The 10,560-nt window shown below is 16.6% G+C and overlaps 3 protein-coding genes across 3 annotated transcripts, besides 14 other annotated features; all 3 read left to right on the forward strand. All coding sequences in view use genetic code 6, as the record gives it.

The window, feature by feature from the left end:
• Nucleotides 1-53: 53 nt before the first annotated feature.
• Nucleotides 54-97: a microsatellite.
• Nucleotides 98-100: 3 nt separating this feature from the next.
• Nucleotides 101-161: a microsatellite.
• Nucleotides 162-1,413: 1,252 nt separating this feature from the next.
• On the forward strand, nt 1,414-2,723 carry IMG5_148910 (prolyl oligopeptidase family protein, putative; the record flags this gene model as incomplete). Its single annotated transcript, XM_004030953.1, has 2 exons — nt 1,414-2,107; nt 2,287-2,723. 2 exons carry the CDS (start codon nt 1,414-1,416, stop codon nt 2,721-2,723), a joined length of 1,131 nt encoding a protein of 376 aa, XP_004031001.1.
• Nucleotides 2,724-3,513: 790 nt separating this feature from the next.
• Nucleotides 3,514-4,025, forward strand: IMG5_148920 (hypothetical protein; the record flags this gene model as incomplete). The annotated part of the gene is made up of 2 exons (XM_004030954.1): nt 3,514-3,524; nt 3,572-4,025. The coding sequence occupies 2 exons, from the start codon at nt 3,514-3,516 to the stop codon at nt 4,023-4,025; spliced, it is 465 nt and encodes a 154-aa protein (XP_004031002.1).
• A 163-nt stretch (nt 4,026-4,188) lies between these two features.
• Nucleotides 4,189-4,266: a microsatellite.
• Nucleotides 4,189-4,270: a microsatellite.
• Nucleotides 4,189-4,292: a microsatellite.
• Nucleotides 4,213-4,295: a microsatellite.
• A 1,721-nt stretch (nt 4,296-6,016) lies between these two features.
• Nucleotides 6,017-6,055: a microsatellite.
• IMG5_148930 (phosphatidylinositol-4-phosphate 5-kinase family protein, putative) lies at nt 6,043-9,197 on the forward strand (the record flags this gene model as incomplete). The annotated part of the gene is made up of 8 exons (XM_004030955.1): nt 6,043-6,730; nt 6,793-7,272; nt 7,515-8,045; nt 8,089-8,197; nt 8,275-8,445; nt 8,516-8,694; nt 8,914-8,983; nt 9,118-9,197. Coding segments are annotated over 8 exons (2,308 nt in total), but the record flags the coding sequence as incomplete, so codon positions are not given.
• Nucleotides 6,148-6,222: a microsatellite.
• Nucleotides 6,736-6,782: a microsatellite.
• Nucleotides 7,772-7,822: a microsatellite.
• Nucleotides 8,993-9,080: a microsatellite.
• Nucleotides 9,003-9,082: a microsatellite.
• Nucleotides 9,033-9,087: a microsatellite.
• Nucleotides 9,198-10,089: 892 nt separating the features above from the next.
• Nucleotides 10,090-10,138: a microsatellite.
• The last annotated feature ends 422 nt before the right edge of the window (nt 10,139-10,560 follow it).

Genomic DNA, 10,560 nt, shown 5'->3' on the forward strand with positions numbered 1-10,560 from the left:
TAATCTCTATAAATTTTATAAAAAAATATATATATATATTTTAGGATTAAATCATTTATTAAAATAATCAATTATATTAATATATACAATTTATTAATAAAATAATATATATTTTTGTTATTAAAAATTAATATATATATTATTTTTTTTTATCTAAAAATATCCTAGAATTAAATTATATTTATTTAATAAATATTAAATAATTAGATTATATTAATGCAATTTATATATTATATAAAATTTTTTTTATAACCTATATATCTTTATATAACAAATATTAATAAAAATGGACTTAAAAAGAACAAAATTAATTGTAAAATTTTTAGAACGTTTATACAGTTCATCCCATTTTATTAAATCTTTGGAAGTTTTGTCTCCAACTGCCTTTTAAGTTAACTATTCTTAACCTAACTTTAAAGAAAACGTAAGCTAGCAACTATAATAATATATATACATTGACTTAAAATCCATTAAAAGCATAAAAAATAAACAATTTTCCTTTATTTTCATCTACTAATATTTAATCAGTATCTCCTTTGAAAAAATATAAGGCTATAATATAAAAACCTGATGAGAAAAAATTAATTATGGAGATTTATTGTAATGAAGATTTAACTTAATCAATAAACCTTTCTGAATTCCACCAAAAGATTTTAAATGACTCTATTATTGGACAAGCTTTAATTTGGAATAAATAAGAAACAAAAGTCCTTTATGTAGCTTAGGAAAAAGCAAAGATCCAAAAAAGCTATTTTGAGGCAAATAACGACGAAGAATTGTAAAATGCGCACGAAAATTATAAACTGGAATAAGATTTTGGAGAAAAAATGAATGGAATTACCCAAACAGTACTTTTTGAATATGATTTAGAAAAAAAACACTATTTTAAATTTAAATTCCTACAAATATACTTTTATGTTATCCATAGTATTTATCAGATGATAGTATTATTTATTAAGGATATAAAGTACACGAGGAATTCAAATATGGTATTTTGCATTGTTTTAATAGATATTCGAGTATTTATTTAGATGAAAATATTATAAGAAATCAAGTTTTTCCTAAAGTAAATTAAGATGGATAAAAAGATGATGAAAAACAAAAAGACGAAAAAAAAAAGAAGTTTAAACAAAAATTATTAGCTAAGATGATGCCTCTTTTAGACCTATATTAAGTCCAAAAGGTGATAAAATAATTTATTTTGGAACTCCTTTAGAAGCCCCTCATTTAAATTATTTAGCTTTAAAATTAATTAATGTAGGTAATGGTTTTTCTGTTTAAGAGATATTGCCTATTAAAAGAGATGGAAAGGAAGGTTTTTTGGGTGTATGTGGTTTTTATGAGGATTTAAAAAATATTTTTTGGCTAAATGATAATAAGCATGTTGTTTTTACGAGTAGTTATTAAGGTTCTATGTAAATATATATTGTTAATACGGAAAATAAAGAAGTTTTTCCTATATCTAAAAATGAGACTCTTTCGGATGTTTTTTAACTTTTGTAATATGATTAAGTTTCCGGTATTCTTTATGCTTCGTTTACAAATATGAAAAATCCCTTGAAGGTCGTTTTTGCAAATTTAGACTTAAACTTAAATACGAAAGTATTATCTGAAAAAATAGAGTGGAAGGAAGTTTCGTTAATAAATAATAATACTAATATTATTTTTTAGATATAATAAAATATAATTTTTGAATAATTCGAAGAAAGATTAATTAAATAAGGAGAGGCTGAAGGCTTTTTCTGGAAACTTAAAAAATTCGAAAACTAGAATATACCAAACGAGCTGAAAGAATTATATGAAAATAATGAAAAAATTAATCCTCTGAAATATTCTTAAGATAATCAAAGACCTTTAGTTGTTATGGTGCATGGTGGTCCACATGGAAGTAGTGCGGGAAATTTCGGATTGTTAAGATTGTATTTTTTACTTTAAGGATATGGTATTTTAGCCCCCAATTATACAGGATCATGCGGTTATGGATAAAATTTCATGGAAAAATTATTAACAAATATTGGAGATATTGATGCTTAGGAAATACTTGGAATGATAGATTAAATTATATAAAAAGGCTTATGTGATCCTAAAAAAATCATTATTATAGGAGGTAAATTGTAATATATATATTTTTTTTAATTTCTTGTAATTTATTTATTTAAAAAACTCAATTAAAAATAATTCAATAAAAATTGGATTATTGTCCTTTTTTTTTTTTTTTGAGTTTTTAAAAAGAGATATACAGAAAACATAAAAAACAAAAAAATCCATATATATATTTATATAAAGGAAGTTATGGAGGATTTATGACTGGTATTATGGCTACTAGACATGCTGAAAAATTCCTTTGTGGTATTTTAATGAATCCTGTAGTTAATATTAATTTTAATTTAAATGCATCTGATATACCTGAGTGGTCTACTGCAGAATGCTTTAATAGAAAAAATAATTGGAATTTAAGTCCAGAAGACTATAGAAGGATGTTTGAAATTTCTCCAGCTTCATAAATTAATAAGTTACCTTCAATTAATTTTATTGGAGTTAAAGATAGAAGAGTACCTTATTAATAAAGTATTGCTTTTCATTCTTAATGTTTATAAAATGGATGCGATTTTAAAACTTATGTTTATCCAGAAGCTGATCATTCGCTTGATGATTGCTTGAATACTGTTTTTGATGTTTTGATGAAATCTATTCTTTTTATTGAAGGTTAATTATTGAAATGATTTTATTTTATTTTTAATTTAATTATTAATATTTTTTTTTTATTATTATTTTTTATAAAATATTTTTGTTCTTTTTTTTTTTTTTTACTAAATTAATTTTTTATAATTCAAAAAATATAAAAAAAATTGTATTTTTTTTGTTTATTTTTTAAATTTTTTTGTTTAATATTCTTTCTTCTTTTTTTTTTTTATTATTATTATTTTTTAATCGTTAATTTGAAAAATAATTAATTTTGATACATTAAAAGTTAAGTAAATAATATAAAAACAAATGGGTGATATAAAAGATACTAAAATAAATGGAAAATATTTAATAGGTTAAAAGTTAGGTTCAGGTTCATTTGGTGATATATATTTAGGTACATAAAAACTATAAATAAACGAATTATAATAATTCCATAATATAAATGAAAATTTATATATATATATAAAAAAAAATAAGCAACAAATATAGAAACAAAAGAAATAGTAGCAGTTAAACTAGTAAAAAATCTTAAAAAAATTATTTTTATAAAAAATCAATCAAATAAAATAAAATAAAAAAGGAAGATTGTAAAAGTAAATAACCTTAATTACTTTTTGAAGCAAAAATAATGAAATCCTTATAAGATAGAGGTATTAAAATATATGAAAAAATAAATAATAAAAAAAGTTGGTATTCCAAAACTATATTGGTATGGTCAGGAATGTGGTTGTAATATAATGATTATAGATCTTTTAGGTCCTTCGTTAGAAGATTTATTTAATTTATGTAAAAGGAAATTTTCTTTAAAGACAACAATTATGTTATATGATTAATTAGTATGTTCATTTATGTATATATATATAATTTATTATTTTTAAAAAAGATGTAAAGAATAGAAAGTGTACATATAAAAGGATATATACACAGAGATATAAAACCAGATAATTTTTTAATAGGTTTAGGCAAAAAATCGAATTTAATATATATTATAGATTATGGTTTAGGAAAAAAATTTAGGGATTCAAAAACACATTAACATATTCCTTATAGAGAAAATAAAAATTTAACAGGAACAGCTCGTTATGCATCTATAAATGCACATTTAGGCATTGAGTAATCAAGAAGAGATGATTTAGAGTCCTTAGGGTATTTAATTATTTATTTTTTAAAAGGATATTTACCTTGGTAAGGTATAAAAGCAAATAATAAATAAGAAAAATATACAAAAATAATGGAAAAAAAAATGTAAACACCTGTAGAAATTTTGTGTAAAGGATTACCAAGTAATAAAAATAAAAATATAAATTATTTTTTTATAATTTAAATATATAAGTTGAAATTTCTACTTATTTGAATTATTGTAGATCTTTAAAATTTGAAGATAAACCAGACTATTTATATTTAAGAAAAATGCTCAAAGAAATATTCTATAAAGAAAATTATGAATGGGACTTTATGTATGATTGGTGTTTACCTATTAATGTAAAATATTAAAGATAAATATATATATATATAGATAATATATATATATATATATATATTTTTATATATAATATATTTATATATATATTTTATATAATATTAATATTTTAATATAATTTTATTTTTTTTATTTTATCTATTTAAATTTTAAAATATTTAGAATGAAATAATTTATAGTTTTTTTTTTTTTTATTAAATAAAAAAAATTTTATCTTTATAAATTAAATAATTTATATATAAAATTTTATTTTATTTTTTAAAATATATTATAGGGTCAAAATGTAATAAATTACTCTAATGGGAAAATAAATATAAGCATAAATACTAGCATTTAAAATAATAATTAAACTATCCCTTTACTTACAGGTTTTTTTTATTTAATTTTTTTTTTATTTAAATGAATTATTTATTTTTGTTAGAATATATTTTAAAATAAAAAAATTAATATTAAAAAAATTAATTTTGAAATATAAAAATAAAAATAAATTTAAATCAGGTGATAATAAATTAGACAATATAATTTAAAGTCAATATAACGATAAAGAATTATAATCTATAACATAAAATATTCCAATTGAAAATATTGATAATAATCAAAATTAAATTTATGAAGAAAATAATAATAAATAAGAAGTAGTTATTTTAGAGAATAGTAGATAAGAAGAATTTATTCAAGAAAATAATAATATATAATAGTAATTAATATAAAATTATGAAATTTATATTGAAAATAATAATTATGCACCTTTAAATATTACTGAATTAAATGAAACTATTGATGAATATAAAAATTAATTAGAACCATAATATTATGATTAATATAATAATACATATGAATATTGATATAATTAAGCTTTATAATATATTAAATAATTATATTAAATTTATTTTTATATAAAATATTAAATAGAAGATTATATATATTATTTTTTTATTTAATTAATTAAAATAATTTATATAATATTTCTATTGTTTTTTATGTGAATTTTAAGCTTTTTTTTAAAAAAAAAAATAGTTTATTAAAGAAGTATTTTTATAAGAGAAATTCTATTTAGGAAATTTATTTGAAATATACGTTTTAGTTTTTTTTTGAATTCTTTATTTTATATTTTTTTAAAACAGAAAACTGATAGTTTTATTTTTGATAAATTTTTTAAGATTTAATAAAGTATAAATTTTGTTTCCTAGAAAATTTAAGTATTTCTTTCCAATCTAAAAATTTAATTTTTTTTTTTTATAAAATACATTATAAATATATGTCTTATGTAAAAAGAAAAATTCAATAAATTTATAATTTATATTGCGATATTTTAATATGATTATATTTGGTTAATTTCTTTTTCTGACTTCAGTTTTAATGAGAAGTTAGAGACGTATTAAATGTTCTTGTGTTTATATAAAATATTAATCATAAAACATTTTGTTTTCTTAAAAATTTGTAAAATTTTCAAGTTTGTTTAGAGTTAAAAATAGTTTAATCGTATGGGTGTTTATTGCTTTTATATTTAGAATTTTATATATAAATATATATATATTATAATATTTTATATTTATTTATAATGGTTGTTTTTTTATTAAATATTATTGAGTTTTTAAATATTTTTTTAAATGATATTAAATATATTTATATGTTTAACTATTTTATAAAAAAATATGAAAAATAAAATAATGAAAGAAAATTAAGAGAAAATAGAAAATAAAATAAATAAGTAAAAATCATAAAATAATTTCGATTATTCTAAATATAACAATACAAAAATATTGAAAATATGTTAATTAGAAAAAACCAATGTAAATATAGAATAACAAAACAATAATATAAATATACATAAAAATGATAAAAATTATTAAAAAATTAATACAAATTAAAATATGAATATAAATTCATCATAAAATATAAATGATTAAAGTAGTAAAATACCATAATATCAAAAATATGGATTTAATTAAAAAGAATTAAATTTATTAAAAATAAGGTATAATATATATATATATATATATATATATATATATATATATATATATATATATATATATATATATACATATATAATACTTCATTTTCATAGATTTGATAAAATTTCTGTAAAAGGAAAACTTACTAAAGAAAACTTTATTGATAGTTTAGGAATTATGGGTTTTGACAATTCCTTCGTTGACCGTATATTTAATTTAATTGATACAAAATAGTAAGGTAATGTTGATTTTGAAGATTTTGTTTAGTATTTATCTATTTTAATGAATGGAAGTCAAGAAGAAAAAGCCATGTTTTCATTTAATATTCTATCTAACAAAAAAGATAAGATAACATATGAAGATATCGAAAAACTAGTTTTCGAAGTTTCATATTTATGGAATAATATGACTGGTTCAAAATCTATACCAACACAAGAATACATTGAACATATTTTCAATATTTTTGATTATGATAGAGATGGAGAAGTTTCTTTTGAAGAGTAAAAAATATTTATAATTAAATTAATAAATAAATTAATAAGTTATTTTATAATATATTCTATATAATAAGAAATGTTCGGATGGTTTGAATTTTTAAACAATGGTAAAATATATATATATATATATAATATATATATATATATATATATATATATTTTTATTTAGAGGATATTAATATTTAGTAAATGTTAGAAGAATATAGAAGAAGTTAATTATTGAAGAGAAAAAAATAAAGAAGTAATAATTAAATTAAAAAAAAAGAAGATATTGCTTCTTTATAAATTGACAATTTAAATATTAAAGCGAATTTGATTAAATTACGTGTAAATGAAATACAGAAATATTTATTAGAGTCCTTAGATATAATTAGAGATTATAAAAATAAGAAAAAAAATTAAAATATTAAATCTTCTTCTTCTATTTCTATTTTTTCTTAAGTAAATTTTTATGTTCCTTTAAGTAAAATAGCAGATGTAGATCCAAATGAAGATGAATGCTTTGAAGAAAGTTTATAAATTTAGTAATTATTGAATTAAAAATTATTAAGTGATAACAATTCTATTAACTAAGATGAGTAATGGAGGAAAAAATTGACTAATAAGTTAAAAAATATAATTAACATTTCGTAAAAATTAAGAAAAACATGTCAAGAATAACAAGAAATGAAATATAAACAATAAATTCTATATAGTGTATAATCTAATGAAAATAAAAAATAATATGAAAAATCTTTTTCGAATATTTCGTATGCTTTTACTAATTCAATGAGTCCAATTAAAAGAAAAAATTAAAGAATTCAAACACATTTAGCTATAGAATAAATTAAAGCCAAAAAATATCTTTCTTAAACAGAAATTTTATATGAAAACAATAATAATTAAAGTGAGTAAATAAAAAAAATAATTAAAATTAATTTATTAATATGTTTGTCAATTTATTAATTTTTTTTATGTTAAAAAAAAGAGTCGTTACATCATCTCCTAAAAATAATAAATAAATTAAATTATTATATGATTAAATAGATGGAATAAGGAGAAATTTATCGATTTATTTTGGTCATTAAAATTGGTCTTTAGTTTTAAATATGATGATTGGAATAAGAAGAGCTATTAAAGAATTACATCCTTTAAATTATAAAGTAGATATAAATGATGATCATTTTTCGAATAAATGTATGTATGATTTATCGAATAAAAGGGCAGCTAATTTCGATATTACTAAAAGTTGTGTATTTTATGATTATGCGCCTATTATTTATGAAAAAATTAGAATTTCTTAAGGGATTACTAATGAATAATATTAAAGATCAATTGGACCTGAAGGGCTTTTAGGAAATCTTATTATGGGAAATTTAAATAATTTAACTGAAAAATGTAGTTCTGGAAAAAGTGGATCATTTTTTTATTATTCTTAGGATGGTTTATATTATAAATTTCTTAATTTTTTTTATTTTTTCTATAGATTAGTTTATGTTAAAAACTATTTCTAGAGATGAATTTTTTTTTTTTAGGAAAATTCTAAAACCTTATTATGAACATCTTATTTCGAATTTCAACACATTAATAACTAAGTATTTTTTTATAATAAAAATATAAAAAAACATAAATTATATGTATTTGTAATTATTTAAAAATTTAATTTATATAGAACTTATGGTTTACATAAAATGAAAATATTTAGTTCTAAAAAGAAATCTAAATATATTTATTTCTGTATAATGGGAAATCTATTTAAAAATAATAGATATGTAGATATAAGATATGATTTGAAAGGTTCTAAATATGGAAGAACTTAAAGAACAATAAAAAACTAATAATTGTTATATTTTTTTTTTTTAATAAAAATATATATATTTATTATCTTTTATTTCTCTTTTTTTTAAAAAAAGAGACCCAAGCATTGCATTAAAAGATAATGATTGGATTGAAGATAAAAGGAAAATAGAAATAAATGATAAAGATAAAAAAATATTAAGTATTTAATTAGAAATAGATACTAGATTTTTTTAAGATAATTAAATTATTGATTATTCTTTATTGGTTGGATTTTCTTAATTAAAAGATAATGGTATTTTTAATAAAATATTTAGTTTTATAATTTAAAAAATAAAATAAAATAGAAATTGAAGATATATTAAAAAATAATGAAGATTGTAAAGTGTCTAAAAATACAAATTTAAGATTTTATGAAGTTTATTAATAAAAAAAAAAAAAAAATTACAGATTATATATAAATATAAAATTTTTATAAAAATTAATATTATTAATTATAAAAAGAAATGCTAAGGAGGAATATTAAGTAAGGATAAAGATAAAATTATATATATAGGAATAATAGATATATTAACATAATTTACGTAATAAATTATAAATAATTATATATAAATGTATATATATAAATAAATATATATATATATATATATATATTTATATATTTATATATTTATATTTATATAATTATTTTTCTTATATGTTATTTTATTTTAAATAGTTCATTTAAAAAATTTGAAAATGTTGTAAAAAAGACATTTTTAAGTTAAGATATAAGTTGTATTCCTCCAAAAGAATATGGTGATAGATTTTATTTATTTATGATAAATTAATTATATTGATATTTAAATTAATTAATAATTTTTATATATAATAATTTTTAAATTTATATTTTTTATTTTTATTATTAAAAATCATATAATAGTATTTATTATATTTTATATTTTTAAAAAAATGAATATTAATAAATAATAAAATTCAAATTATGTATTATAATTTTTGAAAGATAAAATAAATCAAAGTAAAAAATAAATTCGAGAAAAAGAGGAAAATCTAAAAGGGATTAAATCTGCAAATAATTTATAATTATAAAAAGACCATAGAATAATACAAAATAAAACAAATGTATAAGAAAATTTCAATTCATTATTATCCTTAAAATAATAAAGTTCCCTTTCATATAAAAATGAAGAAAATTTTATAAATAATAATATTTAAACAATTTAAAATTTAGAAAATAAAAATGGCTTTTAACAAATTAAAATAAGCGATAATGCAAGTAAAATTAATACATATAATCAAAATAATATAGAGCTTTCAATAAATTCAACAAAAATGAGTGAATTATAAAATCAAAATAATATTTTTAAGAGTCATATTTAGTATATTTAAAATAATCATGAATAAATTATTAAAAAATATTAAAATGAGCTAAATTTATAATAGGAAAAGTTTGCTTATCACGAAAAAAATATTAAGAATAAATTAAAGATATTAAAGTTTAAAGCATTTAATAAATATATAATTTAGAATTACAGTTAAATATATAAAAAGCTTAAAATGAACAAAATAAATAAAAATAAATATAAATTTAAGAAATGTATGAAAATTAAATTAAAATTATGCAAGAAAATCATAAAAAAACTAAATAAAATTTAGTAAATAAAAATAAGCAAATATTAAAAAAAAAATATTTTATTTAATATATTTTTATCTTAAATTTTTTATATATAATTTTTATTAATTGCATTTTTTATAATTTTTAAAATAACTTTATTTTAAAAGGAAATTAAAATAATGAATTTATAATAATAAATAGATGAAAAACTTTTTATAAATAAATGAATTTTAATATATTACTTTTTATCAAAGTATTTATTTTATATATAGTGTAAATTTTTAAAAAAAATCAATTAAAAAAAATGAACAAATTCCATTTTTTATCATCCTTTTTATAAATTTTATTAAAAAAAAAAAAAATAGAAAAAAAAAAAAAAAATATGATAAATTAATAATTATAAGAAAAATAATTAAAAAAAGAATTAAATTAAATTTTCTTTAAGTAAAAATACTATTCAAATAAAATATATTTTAATTTAATAAGTAATCATAATTTATTAAATTATGTTTTTTATATACAAATAAATATTTAATTATATATATA

This window comes from Ichthyophthirius multifiliis, assembly GCF_000220395.1.
Source record: "Ichthyophthirius multifiliis unplaced genomic scaffold scaff_1120509251145, whole genome shotgun sequence".
Classification (NCBI taxonomy): domain Eukaryota; phylum Ciliophora; class Oligohymenophorea; order Hymenostomatida; genus Ichthyophthirius; species Ichthyophthirius multifiliis.